Source organism: Sapajus apella, unplaced genomic scaffold (genome assembly GCF_009761245.1).
Source record: "Sapajus apella isolate SASKATOON/1434 unplaced genomic scaffold, GSC_monkey_1.0 scaffold8, whole genome shotgun sequence".
NCBI lineage: Eukaryota > Metazoa > Chordata > Mammalia > Primates > Cebidae > Sapajus > Sapajus apella.
The window spans coordinates 31,255,700-31,276,884 of record NW_022436948.1 but is presented as its reverse complement, the minus strand read 5'-3'; the positions used below and the strand labels follow the sequence as shown (position 1 = coordinate 31,276,884).

At 35.4% G+C, this 21,185-nt stretch overlaps 1 protein-coding gene across 15 annotated transcripts in view; it reads right to left on the bottom strand.

The window, feature by feature from the left end:
- ROBO2 (roundabout guidance receptor 2) overlaps positions 1-21,185 on the bottom strand; it is a 1,318,500-nt gene that overhangs the window by 24,308 nt on the left and 1,273,007 nt on the right. For all 15 annotated transcript variants that reach the window (XM_032276618.1, XM_032276619.1, XM_032276626.1 and 12 more), the window contains 3 exons: positions 17,829-17,985; positions 8,326-8,586; positions 2,351-2,556 (listed from right to left, as the gene is read on the bottom strand). In XM_032276618.1, coding sequence (XP_032132509.1) covers positions 2,351-2,556; positions 8,326-8,586; positions 17,829-17,985 — 624 coding nt within the window. The remainder of the gene's footprint in view (positions 1-2,350; positions 2,557-8,325; positions 8,587-17,828; positions 17,986-21,185) is intronic.

The following is a 21,185-nucleotide window of genomic DNA, read 5'->3' as shown; positions in this document are numbered from 1 at the left end:
TGAAAGGGTAAATAACTAACACAATTTCAGCAGAAGGTAATAACTGATTTACTCATGCTACAAACATGTTCAGAGCCCAAAGTAGCTGGTGATATGATCCGCATCCTCTGTATGGGCACTTACCATGTTAAAAACATAAAAAGCCCATAGAAATAATGCCTGTTTGTTTGTTTGCCTCATTTAGCGCCATCAAACTAGCCTGAGTGTCTGAGGAAAATATAAGCATGTTAGAACAACGTTCATTGGCATGTTGATTTCTCTAATATTCAGTCTCTATGCACATCCACCTCAGGGTTATTCTCACATATGTCTGTTTGCATGCGTGAACACACACTATAATACACTTATAATCGTATCTACACTCTCACACATTTATACATGCACACACTCCCTACACAAGCACCCACACCCACATTCTAATACACTCACACACCTTACATACACACACACACACACACACACACACACACACACACTTATAAGCACTTACTCACATACCCTAGAAAGCAAATTAAATCTTTGGTCACATCTTCTCCACAAAGTTGTTGTGAAAGAGAAAGAAAAAGAAAAGTGGGTTTGTATTTGGCTACTTTTGTGTAAAGAATAACTTTTTTACTAAAGAGATATATTATTCATAGGATAAGCTCATCATGGAATACAAACCTAAACACCCTGAGGTTTTTATATATAGCAGTAATTAAGCAGTGAATTCAAGGAGGATACCAGACTTTGTTTTCTTAGCAATAAAAGCTTCATTTGGAAGGAGCATTACACTAGCTACAGGAGAAATGCAGACTGCTGGAGGTGCAGGCACATCAAGCAGCCTAACATGTTATAGGTGAGCATGTAGCAGTGCAAAATGGCATTCTCCTGATTTATAGACATATTTATCTCTTTGACATTATAATATTTAATAAAAGAACTACACAGACTGTAGCTGACTTTCTTCATCATTATTGCAATTTGTTACTGCATTCCTAATGGAAGGGAGTTCAGTATCATTAGTGAAATATGCAAAAATATGCAGAATTTTTACCCTGAAGGAGATTATGCTGGAAATTCAGGCAAAGGGGCTTAATATAATAGTGCACTAATAAGTCAGCTCTCTGCATTTGAAGATTTTAACTTGTGCTCTATCACCTTCGGTTGGATCTGGGTTTCAAATCACAGCAGTGTATCTGCGGTTATTAAATCTTAATTAGGCTGGCAAGCAGACCAGCCCCTGGGTAAGAAGGAAAACTGAAAAATGGGCTCATGCATCACACACTGTGTAATTCAGGGAGGAATGCAGAGGAAAATCACAGGCACTGATGCTGCTTTATCACTGTCATAAACCAGTTTCCATCAGCGTTTGCAGAACTCTCACACACTGCGTAACTCTGAGAAAGTTTGGAAGCTGTTGGCATAATAAATGAATTAAGTGGGATTGTGATAAAATACCTCCTAGGATGAAAGATGTCATCACGGTAAATACAGATATGAGCAGTCTTCTGAGAAAGCCCAATGAGATGCAGAGACCAGACTTCAGTTTGTAGTAGCTCTGTCTACACAGTGATGTAAAAGACATTTTTGTGTGTGTGTATCCAACAATGTGTATCTATTTGAACAGCAAGACTGAATCTTTACTTTTCTCCATTTTCGCTGATTCCATATTATGATTTAAAGTTTTCTTTAAAAATCCTTGAAAATCGGTTATGTCTCTGTCCTGGGATCATCAGAGAAGAGTACCAGTGGAAGTCTTTCATTTGGTGAACAAGGCAAGAGGAAGCCAAAGAAATAAACACAAAAAATAACTGCATTTCTTGGAAGAGAAGCATTTGCTAGATTCAGCAATGTGAAATGCATAAACATATGGCTTATCTCACTATACATTTTCTTCACTCTAAAAATAATTCCTTGTACAACCTTAAAGTGGCTTATTCAGGAGACTTGTTTACTCTCCATCAGTGAATGATTTTACAGAGTGAAATATCAAGAAGCATTTTAAGATTGCATTCATTTTGTATGTTGTTCCTGATATTAAAAAAAAGATCATTTCTAAAAGTCAAGGTTTTTAATGTAATAGACTTGGTTTCCTAGTAGAGTGAACTTCTCATGAAAGCCCTAGATATAATTGAGTTTTCTTACACGTCTTTAAAACCTTTTAAAATTCATGAATTTTCTTATCATTTTTGCAGCAAAGCAAAAGTATTTCGAAACCCTTTTTGATTTCGTATTTAATATTAACATATTTAAAATGTTACAGAAATAGATGGAGTGGAATAAATCTTACAATAAGGAAGTACTTGATTTTTGATGCATTTTTATGTTACCAATAGGTCAGTTATTCCTATTAAATTGGTTCCATTACCTGTCACAGAGCTGTCTAGATTGTCCATACTGGACCCAGGTGTCTGGTCCAGTGCTCTCAGGGGCCTGGGAATTTCTAAAGCTTCCTCTTCATCATCAGCATCATCATCTGGAACATCCGTTTCCAAATCAGAAATCAAGGCTCCGGACACGTAACCTAACGGTGGAACCGGAGGCTGTGGAGGTTGATTATTGCTTTGAATGTGCCTAGAATTCAAATGAAATTTTAAAAAGAAAAGCAATTCATTAACATGAGACAAAATTATAATTTGAATTAAATGCATGCTATACTAACTCATATTGTCTTTTTCCTTTCCATTAACTAATTTTGGAGCTCACAATGCTTTCAGCAGAGACAATGGCTATGAATACGAGCCTCACCAAAAAAAGTACAACATAGACCATTAAACTCTTCACTTGGTATTTATAGGATAATACATGGAGAAAAAAAATACGGACCCAGTATTTCTGTGAAAATAAGTCATCCATAGGAGAATAGGAATATTCATCATAAGTAACTATTTAAAGTTGATATTTTTCTCCAAAAAGACTATACTTTTGTTCCCAGTTTAGTGTCAAAATTCTACTCAGTCTGTGTAACCCATGCTGCCTGCTGGCCCTTATGAAGGAAAGATGTCCCATGAGGACTAATATCCACTACCTCCCAACCCTGAACACATTTCCTTCCCTAGAAGGCTTCCTCCCTGCACTACCCCTCTCACTTCAAGGCTGGAGGTCATTTCCACTTTCCAGTTTAGGGTAGGCACAACTAATCTGTGCTTTAATACGTGTCACCCACCAAAGTCTTAAACTCCTCAAAGGCATAAACAATTCACCTAAGCATTCTCTGTGTCTAGAACACTAGTGTGCTAAATAAACCTTCTGTGATGAATAATAAATTCTCATCTCAACTTTATGAAAAAAATAGATCATGCATTATCAACCATTTTGTATTTATTTATTTATTTATTTATTTATTTTGAGAGACAGGATCTTGTACCATCGCCTAGGTTGGAGTGCAGTCATGCAATCATGGCTCACTACAGCCCTTCCCCCTGGGCTCAAGTGATCCTCCTCCCTCAGCCTCCCAAGTGGCTGGCATTACAGATATGCCTCACCATGCCCAGCTAGTGTTGTAGAGTGGGAATCTCACTATGTTGTCTAGGCTAATCTGAAACTCCTGGGTTTAAGCAAGGGTCCTGCCTTAGCCTCCCAAAGTGCTGGGATCACAGGCATGAGCCATGATGCTTGGCCCAACCTTCTTTAGAATTTATCAAATTGAAGGTCAAATTTAAGTGACTTGTTTCAAACCAGGTAGCTAACAAAGTGTGAAGCTGGGCAGTAGGGCCCAGCTGATTTTGCTTTGGGTTTACTCAGATTTTCTTCTAAACCATAAAATACTAAATGAAATCAATTCATTGTTATTTGTTACCAGTATTAAAAAGTGAATGTACTACAGGTTTTACCATATTAAGTATTTTCTTTGCCTTCATAAAAAAGCATTTAAAAGGCCATGCTATATAAGGAAGATATTAAAAAGTACTACGCATTCTTATTGTTGGCTCTTGAATGAAGGATATGAGATTATTTTGCTTTATCATTTGCATTCCTTGGGGAAAATATTTCATTCTTCCCAAATTTGTTTAATATTTCTCTCCTAACTGGCCACTTCAACTTGTAATCAACTCCAATGTTAACAGAATTTTAGATATTTCAATATTAAAAGAAAATTCTGCCCATCTGACAAGGGGCTGATATCCAGAATTTACAAAGAACTAAAACAGATTTACAAGAAAAAAACAAACAAGCCCATTCAAAAGTGGGCAAAGGATATGAACAGACACTTTACAAAAGAAGACATACATGAGGCCAAACATATGAAAAAATGCTCATCATCACTGGTCATCAGAGAAATGCAAATCAAAACTACATTGAGATACCATCTCACACCAGTTAGAATGGCGATCATTAAAAAATCTGGAGACAACAGATGCTGGAGAGGATGTGGAGAAATAGGAACACTTTTGCACTGTTGGTGGGAGTGTAAATTAGTTTAACCATTGTGGAAGACAGTATGGCGATTCCTCAAGGACCTAGAAATAGAAATTCCATTTGACCCAGCAATCCCATTAGTGGGTATATACCCAAAGGATTATAAATCATTCTACTATAAGGACACGTGCACACGAATGTTCATTGCAGCACTGTTTACAATAGCAAAGACCTGGAACCAACCCAAATGCCCATCGATGATAGACTGGACAGGGAAAATGTGGCACATATACGCCATGGAATATTATGCCGCCATCAAAAACGATGAGTTTGTGTCCTTTGTAGGGACATGGATGAACCTGGAAACCATCATTCTCAGCAAACTGACACAAGAGCAGAAAATCAAACACCACATGTTCTCACTCATAGGCGGGTGTTGAACAATGAGAACACATGGACACAGGGAGGGGAGCATCACACACTGGGGTCAGTTGGGGGGAAATAGGGGAGGGGCAGCGGGGGTAGGGGAATTGGGGAGAGAGAGCATGGGGAGAAGAGCTAGATGTGGGTGATGGGGAGGAAGGCAGCAGATCACACTGCCACGTGTGTGCATATGCAACAATCTTGCATGTTCTTCACATGTACCCCAAACCTAAAATGCAATAAAATAAATTTTTAAAAAATACAAAAAAAAAAGAAAGAAAATTCTAATTCTTAAAGCCACCTCAATATCATGAGACCACAGTCTTTAATTTTTAATAGATCAGAAAGCTGAGGCCCCAAGTTAGTATGTGGCATTCATCACAGCCTGCTAGTTGAAAGATCGGAAGAAATAGCAAGTTTCCTAAGTATTACTACAGAAAACCTTGAGGGTAGATGAGCACATCTTGCTATAAGTGTTGCCTCAAATCTGCTTATGAATTGGGAATGGAGACAACTAAGGGATGAGCAAGAGGCTAAAGGGCAATGTGATTCATTCTCCCATAATGATGTGGACTTTGGTCATGGGAGGGATGGATCAGACCAACACTCTGGTCCTACATCATTGTTGACACCTCTTAATAGAACAAATATACCTTGAGGGATTAAAAAAGTACTCCTCTTTAAGGAAAATTAAGAGACAAGTTGAAATATTGGAAGAGGATACATAACATTTATAAATATCTTCTAGTGACAAGCACTGTGCTGTGTACTTAATGAATCCATAGAAACAGATCCTGGGAGGTGGAGTCTGGGAATTATTATCTGTTAACAGTCCTCCTAAGATGTCGACAGGCAACCCAGATAGAGATTCACTTCCAAACCAGAAGCACATGCAGTCTCATAACCCTCACATGTGGAGTCAGCCAGGGCATTCTGAAAGATTGCTGGGTTGGGTAGGAACACACTCAGAAGAAGAATCAGGGTGTACTCTATGGGTATTTGGAGCAGGTGGAGATGAACTCATCTGTTCATTTTTTTGGCAAATATTTATCAAGCACTTACTAAGTGAGGCATTCTTCTAAGTGTGGGAAGATAGCAGTGAACAACTCAGGTAGAAGTCCAGGCCTTCCTAAATAATAACAGCTAGCATAACAGCCGGGTACAGTAGTGTATAAGTTCATACTCATTTCATTCTCACAAAAACTAAAATATGTAATGAAGAATTGAACATCGACCCAAGAGAGGTTAGGCCTTTGCCCTCTACACCTGGGAGGAAATCTCTAAGCCCTCAGAATGTCCTGTTTGATAAGTCCCTCTGTTTACCTAGAGGCCATAGGCCACTCCAGAAAGCACAGCAATATGATTTATGGTGGGTCTTGGAGTTACACGATATCACCTTAGCCTCCAGAGGCATTGGAAATTGAGGTCAGCCATGTGGATAGCCAATAATGTCTACGTGACAGAGCCAAAATGAAGTCGCAGGACCTCAGGGAAGGTGTGCCCGTCCCTGGTTGGCAATTCTCCATGGTGTTTAATGTCACACTCTGTTGGGAAAGTAATGCTGTCCATGATTCCACTGAGAGAAGACAACTAGAAGCTCTGCTTTTGGAATTTTCCCGGACTGTGTCCCATGCATTTCTTCTTTTGGCTGATTTTAATGTGTATCATTTCACTGTAATAAACTGTAACTGTGAGTGTGAAATCTTTTGGTGAGTTCTATGACTTACCATAGATAATTCTCAAACTTCAGGGTGCTCTTGGGGACCCTTGAAACTTGTAATTGGTGTCTGAAATATAGGTGGTCTTGGGGATTGCCCTCTAATTTCCTATATGAGCTAATTACACATGGGGAAACTATAGCAAGTAAATGTTCAGCAAGTTGCCCAAAGTCATGCAGCCAGTAAGACAGGTTCATCTCCATGACGGTGGCCCCAAACCTGGCTGTCCCCAGTAAAATTCCAGATCATGCAGTCAGAATCTTTCTCTGGGAGTGGAACCCACGTATCAATATATTTATGGTTATCCAAATGGTACATTTTAAGGTTATCCAAATGGATAACCTTAAAATGGTTTCTAAAATGTAGGCAAATCTGAGAATCCTTCAGCTAGTCTGTGCTTTAAATGACCAAACTGCATGACTTCATTAGCTAATGTGAAGGAAGTCTTATGGCTCTTGAAGCAGCTGGCTTCAACTTAAATAGTGATGTTTTATAAAAAGCAGATTGATGCAAAATAATAGTGTTTAACAGTTGTCTTTGACCTTTGAGAAAACATCTGATGATTGTTAGAAAATATTCAAGAATCTCTGATCTTAAGAAAAGAGGCTGTAATAATCTTTAAGTAATACTTCTGGGTTTGTATCTCTTTCTATGTACAGTTAGCTGTATTTGAAAAATAAATACTTCATTAATGATAAGAATAAGAATTTTATCAATTTATCCCCATAGCTAGAATTATTTTAAAAAACAAAACTACTATTTAAAAAATTTACCCAGATTTCAAGCACAAAATGTAAATCAACAGAAGAAAATTAGAGGTATGACATGGAGATTTAATTTTCAAAAGCCTGACTTTTATACCGCTATTTTAAAGTAGAAACATTGAATAACAACAAAACCTGTATGAAATTGTGAGTTAGTCCCATTTATATTTCTGCATTAACTCCACAGGATACCTAGGTAAATTGCTACCTGTAGTTTACAAAATTTATAGATGGATTAGAAAACGAAATGTGAAATCTTTGATATTTCTGCTTTTTATGCATTTACTGATACTAATATTGTTGTTTTTTCTGTTTCATTTGATTCAGGTAAAGAGAGTCTTTTTTTTTTTTTTTCAGACATAGTCTTGCTCTGTCACCCAGGTTGGAGTACAGTGGTGCAATCTCAGCTCACTGCAACCTCCGCCTCCCCGGTTAAAGCAATTCTCCTGCCTCAGCCTACTGAATAGCTTGGATTGCAGATGCCCACCACCACACCCAGCTAATTTTTGTATTTTTAGTAGACACAGGGTTTCACCATGTTGGTCAGGCTGGTCTCGAACTCCTGACCTCATGATCCACCTGCCTCGCCTTCCCAAAGTGCTGGGATTACAGGTGTGAGCCACCACACCCGGCCAAGAGAGTCTTTTAATAATTAACACTAACCGTATGTGATTTGCAGAAGCTCGTATTTACATATTCACAACCACATACAGAATTAATCACAGGCACTTTGAAAAATCTAAAAGGAGTCTTTTATTACTTAATTGGAAATGAGTTCAAGGATAAGCTAATTGAAGATAAATCATAAATCAGAAAAGATTCTGGTGTAGCCAAGAGCACTTTAGCCTAAATTTCGGCAGATCTGAATTTGTGCTCTAGTTCACTCTCTGAAAATGTGACTTTGACCAAATTATTTAACATTTCTGCAATCGATATATTTATCTAAATGATTAAGGAGTTATACAAAATCATTTTCAACCCTAGCTGTGTAGTTCTATCAGAATCTCTTGTGAATTTATTTGAAAAAAAAAAATTCCGTGTTGAAAGCATGGGTCCCTTGACTTAATGAAGATATTTACCATGTTTGTTTTGCTATATCAAACTGATAGGCTCTTGTCAACTCATCCAGGTGAGCCTGCAGCATGGGTTGCATCTCTTCCCTCGGGGATGGAGTCAGAGTTGCAGTGGACTGCTGTCCAAAGGAGATAGCAGGAGAAGAAGCCACGCCTCGGACAGGAGGTGTTGGGACTCTATCATCATCTTCTTCTAGTTCATCTTCCATACCTTGGTGTAAGTAAGTTTGTACTGGCAGTGGTGGGCACCAGCTATCACTGTCATAGCTGAAATTAAATGAGAAGAAGATGCACATTGACAGATATATACATAAACACACACGCACACAATTATACTAGCAATAAGCAGCAACCGCATGGTATCTGAAATGTTCTCTCAGTTTATTTCCTCCTGAAGCTGTTGGTGCCACCACAGTAAATCACCTGGCTGTTATCTGAATCTCTAATTGTAATTACATCCTTTATCTCAATATCTCAATTTATTCTTAAAAGACCTTATTAGCTAATTGTTACCCCACAGTTACAAGAGGCAATAACTTCCCAACAAACTTACTCATGTGGAAAAACCAAATTGCTAATTAAAGACAATTAATGAATTTAGTGCTTGTAGATTTAACTACTTCCTTCTCCTGTTCAGACTTGTGCACTAACATTATATGCCAATATAGCTGATTGATTATCTAAGAAGTTATTGGATAATTTTACTTATTCTTATTCTAGATCTCTGACAACCTTTCATTCCATATGTTATTAAGACTATGATATAAATGTATTCAGTATCTCTTTGATTCTCTTAATTTTCTCAGAAACTAATATCCTCTTTATGTTGTCATCCAAATGCAAATCATAAAACCAAAGTTCAAAACCTTGCCCTATAAAATAAAAATAATATTTTTATTGTATTAAAAATGTGATATTTATCATTTAAACAAATTTTGAGTGTAAAATATAACAATTATTTTAAAACCATATTTTTTTAGGGACTATGGTCTGCAAGCATAGAAAATTAATCCAGAAAATTTTAACCATGAGACAAAATCAATAGCATTTTTATTTCAATTCTCTGTAGACTGAATATTTTCAGAAATCAAATAAATTATAACATCCTTTTAAAAACAGACAAGGAAAAGATAAATAGCATTATGGGATATCATGGTCTTATAAATTCAACCTCTTAAATATCTAATGAATCTTTCTCCTACAGTTCATCCCCACTGCCACAATCACACGTCAGTTTCCTACTGTAAACTAGCTCATTAGCTTTCCTTCTGTATCGTCTTCTGTTCTGCCCTTTGGTACACAAGTGCAGTAGAATACATCTCTAAAGTCTTCATTCACATCATGCCTATGCCTAAAATTATTTAGTGATTATAACTAATATTAAAAAAAACCTTTCCAACTCATTAGCAGAGGCTAAAAAAACCCATCCTCATCTGATAAACTCATCTTTCAAGCTTAATCTCGCACTATTTCCTCAACATTCATATATTCTCTTTTTTCCTAAAGTCTGCGTCTGTTTATATCTCTTCTCAAATCATTTGCTGGTAAGTGCCTACTCTTCCTTTAACGAGATTCACTTCAAACATCATCAGTTTTGTGAAGTCTTCTCTGCCCCACTCCATATTAATTGCAATTCTATAATACTTATATTGTGGTACTCCTCATATTATATTGGAATTAGTTGTTTCTGTGTCTCTTTTCTCCCAATATTTTGTGAGGTACTTAAATTCAAGAAAGCTGTAATTCTCAGATACTTCTTGCACCTAGTATAGTATCTGGTACATGAGAGATTAGGCAAACTATGATATTAGTAAATATCAAAAATGTACATCTCTAGTCTTGATCTCTCTTACAAACAGTAACTCATAAATGTCAAGATGATTCTTCAATATTTTGACTTGGATGCCTTTTTATTTACTCTGTTTAAAAGCTAAATTCGGCCGGGCACAGTGGCTCACGCCTGTAATCCCAGCACTTTGGGAGGCTGAGGAGGGTGGATCACGAGGTCAAGAGATCGAGACCATCCTGGTCAACATGTGAAACCCCGTCTCTACTAAAAATACAAAAAATTAGCGGGGCATGGTGACACATGCGTATAGTCCCAGCTACTCAGGAGGCTGAGGCAGGAGAATGGCCTGAACCCAGGAGGCGGAGGCTGCAGTGAGCCGAGATCGCGCCACTGCACTCCAGCCTGGGTAACAAGAGCGAAACTCCGTCTCAAAAAAAAAAAAAAAAGCTGAATTCATCATAAAACTTGAACATGTATATTTATATTGGTTTTGTTCATAATTGCCAAAACTTGGAAGCAACCAAGATGTCTCCGAGTAGGTAGATGGATAAATAAACTACAGTACAACCGGGCTATGGAATATTATTGTGACTAAAAAGAAATGAGCTGTCAAGCCATAAAAAGACAAGGGAGAAACTTGAACACGTATCGCCAAGTAAAAGGTGCCAATCTGAAAAAGGTACACACAATAAGATTCCAACTACATGACACTCTGGAAAAGGCAATACTATGGAGACAGGAAAAAGATGAATAGTTTCCAGAGGCTAAATGGGAGGAAGCCATCTAGCAAAGGATAGGTAAAGAACAGAGGAATTTTAGGGCAGTGAAACTGCTCTGTATGATACAATAATGGTGGATGCATGTATTGCATTTGGCCAAATCCATAGAACGTTCAACACAGTGAAAGCCCTAATGTAAACTATGGACTCTGGGTGATGATGACATGTGAATGTAGGTGCATGAATTGTTACAAATGTTCCACTCTGGTGGAGAATGTTGACAGCTGGGGAGGCTGTCCATGTGTGGGGGCTGGGATAAAACGGCACTTTCTGCCCAATTTTTCTGTGAGCCTAAAGCAGATGTAAAAAATAAACTTTATTAAAAAAAAAAAAAAACTCTAAATTTTTTTTGGACAAGTATGTGTCAGGGCCCTGAATGTTTCACAGAGCATGAATTTCAGTGGGGAAAGCTGATATTAAACAAATGATCAGCAATACAGGATGCTATAGAAGTAGAAAGTAGGAGGTCTAAACTAGTTTTGGAGTTGGGCAGGGCTACGCTGACCACCAGCAAAAGGAATATTTAAACAACGCGTGTGGAAGCCCAGAGGAAGAGAAAAGAATTTGAAGAGTTCCAACAGCTCCCTAAATGCCAAGAGCTGGCAAAGAAGGAATAAAGCGGCCGTGAAAGGGGCAGGAGAATTGGAGACAGACTGCTTAAAGGAGGCCTTATTAGCCCCGAGAAGGAGTTTGAAATTTTCCTGTGGGCCATAGATACTTACAGAAACGGTTTTTTGTTTTTGTTTTTAGGGAATAATATCATCTTTTGCATTCACTCTCCTTGGTCCCTAAATTCTTTTTCCTAAATCCCAAAGATTTTTCCTTCAAAGCAAGTTATAATTCTGACACCTTTATTTTCATTTCTATGGCCGTTTTCTTCTCTTGCTGAGGCTACCTAAATGAGTTGTAAGACTCTGTTTCAGAAGCCCTGTATGGTTTGAATGGAATATTTCCTCCTAAGTGCTTTTTATAATTTTCGACATTATAAACAAGAGACATACACCGGTGTGTTACAAAAACCAATTGTTGTACTAGAAAATACCATCGTTTGGGCGGTATTCCATTTAATTGACTATGTAATGAGTGCTAATCTGAATTGAAAAAAAAAAACATTGCTCTAAATTGATCCCATTTTTATCTGTTCTATATGCTGGAGATCACAATTAAATTCCACTTGGAAAATTTTTTACTCACTGTCCTGGTGGGACTTGCTGCTTTTAGTTTTTCCCATCCTCTCATCAATCTTACCCACCACTTACAAATTCATCTATGAAAACATCAGAATGGTCTGAATAAAAATATTTACTTTTCTTTATTCCATCCATTAAATATGTCTAAGCCTCAATCTAACTTTTCAGACAGCTTTTACAACAAGAATCTCCTGGCCAAAATAAATTAGCGTGTTTTCATCTTTCTGTATGCTTTTTTCCCATCCTGGTACATTTATTTACAAGAATCCACTTATATCCAATAAGCTGTAGTCTTCCAATTTTACCTGTCTTAATCTTATAAATCCTTCAAGCCACAGGCTAAATCCCGTATCTTATATAAAGATTTCCTTGATGAGGCCAACCAGCTCTCATACATTACTCTTCTGAACTTGCACTGACAATATATTTGCACGTTTCTTTGAAAATTGATTATATACAGTCTTATGTCATTTTCAATGTTGGTTCCTGTCACTCTTGACCAATTTATTTTAGTATTTAACTTTTCACATGTTTATAGTGCCTTTTCCTCAAGTGTATTACAGTTATGACATTGAACCGTTCTTGTTTTATTATACCTAATATAATATCTTAAAAAGAGTAGGTCATAGCATATGTATTGATTTGCATTGAAAATACACAAATCATTTCATTAATTAGGATGCTTCATTTTTTTCATAATTTATTTATTTGACTTAAGACGCATTATTAAGTAAAACAGAAACACATAAGAGTAGGCTAATCAAAAGAGAACTGTCCATTTTCAGTATGAAATGTGCTTGTTTTTCTGCTTCATAAATAGATATAATTAAATTTACTTTGTAAATCTTATTACAAAAAAGTCCTTTTCTTTTCTTTTTTTTTTTTTTTTTTTTTTTTTTGGCCAAAAAGTAATAGGTGCACTTTCCTTACTTACATTGGTTTATTGCCAAGGATATCATACCTTGGAAAAAAGGAAGAAAATGTTTACACATTCAATCTTTCAAGTGAAAATGGTCTATCTTCTTTCCTAAGATATTTCTGACACTCTAGAGGTAGTAAGCTATCCTTACTTCTGAAAATCTAATAGGGATATACACATGAAATGAAAATTCATAGAGAATATATTAGAAGAAATATGTGTTATATGCATCATGTGTTAAGGAAACATAGGAGAAGTTATAATTTGTTGTAATCAATTCATTTTTATTAATCAAATAATATCAGGGAAAGGAAAGCCTAACCATATAAATATTATTTTTGACATTGTTCAAATACATTGCTTAATGCATTAAATAACTAAAACATATTTCATTAGCTATTCCTGTTAACTAGAATGGGATGTTATCACCAATTTTTCCATGTCCTTATTTTTATAAAGATAATCTGGAACAGGAAGGAGCAAATTCTTTACCCCTTTGGGATAGCAAAGCTGAAAAATGTCCACAGATTCATCTTCTTACCGTGTGCCAAAAGAGGAAAAATGGGAAAAGAGGAAAAAAAAAAGCCTAGAAGGACCTGAAAGAATAAATGAAGGAAAGTTGGGGCATGGTGTATATTACATGAAGTAGAAGAATGGTCTGCTATCTTTATGGCATTCATGTCTTAATCCATTCCAAGCAACAAATACTTAGGTTTCATACAGTTACCGAAGAAAGGCGAGAAGAATCTATAAATTTTATGAAGTGTAGCTCTGTTTTCACAATTTCATTCACATTTTACAGATATACATCTTATTTGAGTGATAGAATTTCAACTTTTTCTTGTAGTGACATTAAAAGGACCGTGAAAATGCTGCTAATGCCAAACCAAAGATCTTTCAGTCAACCTTTCACGGAGAAGCTTTTGTTCTTTGACTTATTGTCTGTGAACTATGAGGCATCATATTATCTGTCTTGCCTGGTGAATAATGATAAAGATGACAACAAATCGATGCTGCATGTAAATGACCTTGTAAAAGGCCAGATACAAATACCAAATTACTAATAAAGATACAATAAAGTTCACCACTGGCTGAAACTTGCCAATCTCTAATTGCAGTAACAAAGAAAAGCTCCACTTTTCCATTTAATTGCCATTGAATTCTTCCTAGAATCATATGACTATGATAAAATGCATTGTATTTAGAGCTAGGGATTAATACATTTTGACAATTTTTGTCAAGCTGAGAGAGGCATATTGGTGGGAGAAATTATTGCTATATTACTGAATTAACAATTAAATCTTTTTTGTTGGGCAATTGATAACTTGATATTCTGATATTTATTTTATTTCGGTATTTATTTTGATATGTGGGGAAAGGAAGGCTTAGAATGAAAAATGATGATATCTAGGCTCTTAGAAACAGTACTAAATATTGTAACAAAAAACTAGAGACATTAGTTTCAAGATGATGTTTACCATTTACTAGGTATATCTCCTAAATATGTACCTTTCCTGCAACCCAATGCTATTGCTTTGTTTTATTCCCTTATCATTTACATGATATTGGCCATTCTACTGCAATATTCTATGCTTTATCTACCTGCCCAGCCTGGCATCCTCCAATTCATCATCTGTACTCAAAGATCAGAATTCCAGTATGACATACAAGGCTTCACAATCTCCTTCAAAACATCTTCTTAATCTCCTACCCTATGCATATTTCAGACTCAACAAGCCTCCAACATCAGCAAAAAATTGATAAAGGGCACAGACAAGCAATTAAGTGCAATGTGAGGAGTACTACAACAGAGGAGCAAGCTTTAGGAATAACAAAAACACAGGCAAATAACCTTCACTAAATAAGGTTGGGTTTCAAAAGAATGACTAATGAGGCTATTTGCCATTTCCCGCTTTCTTGTTTTTTATTGTATTGTATTTTTTTTCTTTTTTGTCTTTGGCCAGTAAATTTCTCTCCATTTGCACAAAAATGACAACAATAGTAACATTTTGTTACAGTTGTTGACTATCTATTCTATGTCTAGACCATTTTTGGAGAGAGACTTTTCTTGTTATTCTTTGTCCTTATTTTTGGCTCAGTGCCTGGCATCCAACAGTCACCACATGTGGTTCTATTATTTGTGAATAAATGATTCTAGATTCACCTCAAAAATTAACTTCTACAAGCTTTCCCCTGGCATCCCTGGTATACATGATTGCCCCCGTCTGTTGGGAAATTATTAGTTCTTCCTCATTGCTGAGTTAGGATTGTCATACAAAATTGTGTATGTCTGTGTGTGTGTCTCTGTCTGTGTGTGTGTGTGTGTGTGTGTGTGTATGCATATGTGTGTGTGTCAGGAGCAGGACAGTGTTTATTAGTGTCTAATTTCTAATAAGTATCAAGAGCAAAAATGTTTCTAAATTTTTTATATTTTGTATATCAAGAAAAGCTTAAACCTGAATTATGAATGTTCCAAATTATAGAAAAATTATTTAGAAGATGTCTTCTAAAGATTTCCTCTGTGAATTACTTAATATTAATATTGTGAATAGTAGAATACTCTACTGTGTTCAATAATCTTTTCTTTTTCAGTATCATATGGTTTACTGATTAGAAAACATAAAAGTATAAAGAATACATCAAGAAATGGACAAAACCATGCCCAATCTATTAATGTCTATTTGTCCTTATTATATTAATATGTGCTTTTATTATAAACAATTAAAATAATAATTTTCAAGTGTTTAAAAACTGAGCTCAAAACATAAGGAAATTGAATTTTGTTGTCAGTATTACTGACTGGCTAAGATCCAACCACTATTTTTAGTAAGAATGATAACATTTTAAAGCAAATACTATGTATTTAAGACAAACAAAAACTTGAAGGTAAGTAACTCAAAATACATACATATATATATATATATATATGTATATATATATATATATACACACACGTATATATATACATATATATATAAAGTTTCCAAATATGTAAAAACAATTTTATGTTTTATATCTTAATTATACTGAAACTAATTTGTGTCCAATAATAAAAATTTGCACCATCTATTATTTCATGAATATTTTCAATTCCACTGGAAGGTAATGAAATAGTGAGAAGTTTAGCACTGATTTTGATTTAATTAGTTTTATTGCAGGGGTTACAGGAATTATTATAGTCTATATGTTTTCTGTAGATTCAACAGGGAAAAATCCACATTTTCATGTGATCTGAGTTCAAGACTTTATGTATATAAAGCTTTAACAGCACTACTTCCTCCTCCTATTTTACGAGTCCCCATTTCTCTCTTCTCTGACTATAGCTTTTAAAATGCAGATTTCTACACTCCTTAATAATCTTTTCTTGTGAAATACACATCTTTGGTTTTTCTTTGCTCATGATTCATGTGGCACTGACATATTTATAATATTACTATAAATTAAGATTATATACAGGATTTTATTATTTAAGTCAGAGAAAGAGGACACAGGATATGCTTTTAGTTTCCCACTTCAAATGTGAACTTAAAAAAGTAAAATAGTAATATATGCATATATAATAAGCACTACAATCTCAGAGAGACCAATGAAAGCTTTTGGAGGGAGAGGAAGACATAGACAAAAACTATTTATATATGTGTATGTTTACATATATATAATGCATATACAAACTATATATGTGTATATATATATATATATATATATATATATATATATATATCAAAAAAGACAAATGATATCATTAAAGGAAGCTAATATTGTGACATAGAAAATTCCCATTAGAAAAATTAATCTGAAGACCTTGAAGACAACAGTTATGTACAAAGAAAAGAAAATGACAAAAAAAATTTTAAGCATGAGTATGTGATTTTTTTAACCCAGGCAGTAAATAAACCATTATAGAAATAAATAGATATGTTGTAATATCTAAATATTTCTAAGTAAAAAAAAAATTGTGAAAAGAAAAACTGCTTTTATTGTATATTTTTAGCTTACATAATGACCCAGTCAAAATAACAGTGATATGGGAATTATAAGGAAGACAAAGCCTTTAGAGTTATTAAACTAGAAAGGAGGCTATGACTTTTTGACCAGGGTTTTTTTTTATTTTTTTTTTTTTTTTTTTTGGAATTAGAGGATTAAAAAGTATCAGTGTCTTTGTGTTTAAAATCATTTAAGGCTTAAACTAACAGAGGAAAACTAACTCTTGTGAGACACTTGGGAAAGAATAAGGCAACTGGTCACATTTAAAGGCCCTCAAAGGAAATTTTATAGCTTAAAAAGGTTTCCTTACAGAGTGTGCATTGGCTCTATTATTGTTCTGGCCCCTAAATTCCCATCAGAGCTGATGATTAAAGTTCTACCCACTGGCCAGGTCCCTACAATTATCCCATTGTGATGGTGCTCTACAGTGGCGCCCTGCTATGGCCAGACATCAAGTCATTAGAGAACTGCAAGGGATGATGAAGAAGGTTATTTTAATTCCCTTTTCAGCCCTTCTCAGGAGTGGCTCTTTAGTTCACAGAGCTGTGGGTACTTGCTTTCAAACTAACAAGCAATATTATAAATGGAGGCTGCATTATCATGATTGCAGACAATCTAAGGCACTTGAAGGCCAAGGATTCTCAGTCTTCAATATGCGCTGTTTTGTATTTATCAGCTAAACATATATAGACAGTGCAAACAATAAAAGAGAGGAAAATGCAATGAACATGGTGGTAGGGGGCAAAGGAAACAATAAGAGAACACAAGATGATGGCAAAAAAAAAAATGAACAACAGAGAGGAGAGGAGAGCCCTGGCCATTTTGTTAGGAAATAAAATATTTTTTACCCATTTTCTTGTTGTTCCACTGCATAGTGTTCCAGCTCTGTACCGGGAAGGGGCTGGACTGGGGGAGGAGGTAGGGGGACATTGGCCCAAGTGGATCCGTTGTTTTTCTGTGGTTTAGAAGAGTTTTTATTTTTCTTCTTTTTTCCACCTTTCCCACCTGAAAGTAATGATGTATTTATTCAGAGATGCCAAATATCAGAATAAATAGAATATATCAGATGGCAAGATGTATTTATGTTTCAAAACACCAGAATCAGTCTGTTGGAGTTGTTAAAAGCTATAAACAATGAAATGATATAATAAGGAAAATATTTTAATAAATCACTCAAAGTGATACTACTTTTTTTTCCCAGTGCATTAACAGCGAGCTGAATAAACCAAAAACATGGCTACTGTATGAAAAGCATGCTTATTGATTTATTCATGTCTGCTGCCTGCACGTTTTCATTGTTAGAGGAAATAATGGGCCATAACAAATTCTTTTAAATGTCAAATTTTAGTACACTTACAATACTCTTTTGCATAATTTCTCTCAGTGGAAAATGCAGGGTCTAAGGATACAGGCTAAACTTTTCCATTAGAACTTATTCAATTTAATTAATCCAGGAGAGTAACAATTTTTATCTTAAAAGTAACTGATAAAAATCAATCAGCTACAATCGGGAAAATAACTGTAAATATTTCACCAAGATACATTTTATAGACTTTTAAACTAATGAATGGCATGATTATTTTTGCATATAAATGTGAATAGTTCTTAGCTATTTTAAGCATAACATTTCATAACATTCCAAAAAGGAGGGAAAATTAATACAGTAATCAGTTTCAGGAGCATTGTAATACAAATGAAATCACGCACAAAATATGAGGAGAAAGTAAGCCGGCAGCATATGAGCCATATCTAGGATTACACGGAGCTTAATGAAATATACTAAATATAATTTATCATTTGGACAGTGCCACAGTTTTTATTCTTCCAAAATTAAGCAAATAAAGCTTTTTCCTTAAAGGTGGACCACAGTTAGATGAGAAATGAGTACTTCTTGGAGCAGAATAACAAAGGGCGTTTCAGTGGACCCTATGTAACTTCCGTGACTCCCACCACAGCCTACAGCAATATATCTGCTGAAAATCTAACTGATCCTTAGGACTTCATCTTTCTGGTACTACAAGTTGTGAGCAAAAATATATTTGCAGCAGGGCTATCTAGCAATATATCATAGTATCACTAGAAGTCTACTCTTCTCCTTTCTTCTACCAATGACTCATCTGCATCAGCCAAATCAGAATATTATGTAATTTAATAGCAACATATTTGAGCACCAGGAAGTGATAAAACTGTTAAACTAGAGATATACTTTATTGCCAGTTATAAAATTGTATACGTTTTCCGCATAGCATGCATACCTACACACATTTAAAAGAATATTCCTGCACACAAATTGTTTCACCATGCCTTTCATTATACTTGTTTGGTAGTCTGCTTAGAGGATAAGAGTTTGGTTTTGGGTTTACAGACCAGTTTCCCACTTACTAGATAAGTTATTCAATAGTTACTGCCTACATTTTCACATGTAAAACAGATATAAAGTTACTACTTCTTTGACTTGTTTTGAGAATTACAAGAGACAATGCATATCAAGTGCTCAGAATATACCGAACATTCAATAAATATCACATATTCTTCCTTTCCCACACCCTCTGTTTTAGAGCAAACCGAGCTCCTCTCGATTTCTAAAGCTTTTGCTACTCCCAACTTCTCCAGGCCCAATGAGTAGCCCGCAAACAGCCTGACTCTCAGAATAAGAATAAACTTGCTTTACTATAAATCTGTAATGGTTTTCTTTAAGGTAGATGAATCCTTTTGCTTCCTGATGAGTTGGCAAAATTATAACACAGGGACCATCTTTTCTGCTGTAGTATCAGAACTCCATTTCAATGATTAAAAGGGGAATAGTTTAAGCTACTTGTCTTTGTAGCTTTCTCTCTAGTTACACCTCCTTTATTCCTTATTTATTTATATATTAAAAAAACGTATTTCATTTTCCATGGTACCTTTAGAAATGTTAGGTGATCACCACCAGAACTGAGTGACAGAAATAGACAAGTTCTTGCATCTCCATTTATACATGAAGTAACTGAGGTTCACTCCAAGTGTCGTGTGGTCTATAGTCACTCAGTAAGAGAAAAGTCAGAATTCGGAGTGCAGCAGCTTTTTACTGGAAATTACTACTTCTAGAGCCCTGAATTCTGTTGAACTCATTTTCCATTTATTACCTACTCTTCCAAACAGATTTAAAAATGTATTTTGGAAACAGAGGTGATTCACAAAAGAAATTTGTGAGGGCTTTCTATCCATCATCCACTTTCACTTCTTTGGGGAATATTTCTGCTCTCTCATTGTGGGCAGTATGGGTAGGATTACTAATCAACACACCTTACTTCTTTTAGCAGTGAGCTAAGCGGTAGGCTCATAGCATGGTGGAGAGCACATGACAGAACCAAAGCCACTTACATTCTCTGACATCTGAATCTTGAGTGAAGTGAGCCACAGTCTATTGCTGTTACTTGTAAACAAAGAACACTCAATCATTTTAAGGTGAGAATTGCCTATATTATCTTTTAAGAGAAAATATTTTAATGAATTACACATATATTTAATTTAGGAGTATATAACGTGTGTGTGTGTGTGTGGTGTGTGTGTGTGTATTTTTTTTTTTCCTTTGGACAGGGTCTTACTCTGTCACCCAGGCTGGAGTGCAGTGGTGTGATCACATCCACTGCAGCCTCAACCTTCGAGGCTCAAGCATCCTTCTACCCTAGCCTCTCAAGTAGCTGGGAATACAGTCGAGCTCCAGCATACTTGACTCATTTTTGCATTTCTTTTAGAGATGGCGTTTTACCATGTTGCTCAGGCTGGTGATTTTATGTTTTCAGTGATGAGATTTTTAATGGAAGTGCTCAGAACTTGTGTATTGAATAACTTATAAGTGTTTCAAAGAAGGTGATACACTCACTCAAATATTTCACTATGACTATTTTAAATTGCTTACATTGCTATGCACAAATTAAGAAAATCTTATAATAATACCATATGATTAGCTATCCACAAGGTGGTTTGATCTTAAATTTAAGCCTTAGGAAACATACCTATGATTACAAGCATAAAACAAAACTCTAATATTAAACTCAATTGAACTAAACTAAAAAGAGAATAATCACTTCACTCTCACCTACTAAAGAATGCTTTCTATCATCAATTTAAGTAATTTTGCATTCAAATGTAGATGAAGTAGTTAATATAATTCATAGATATATATAAATGTCACTCAGGAGATTAATGGATTCAAAAAAGCA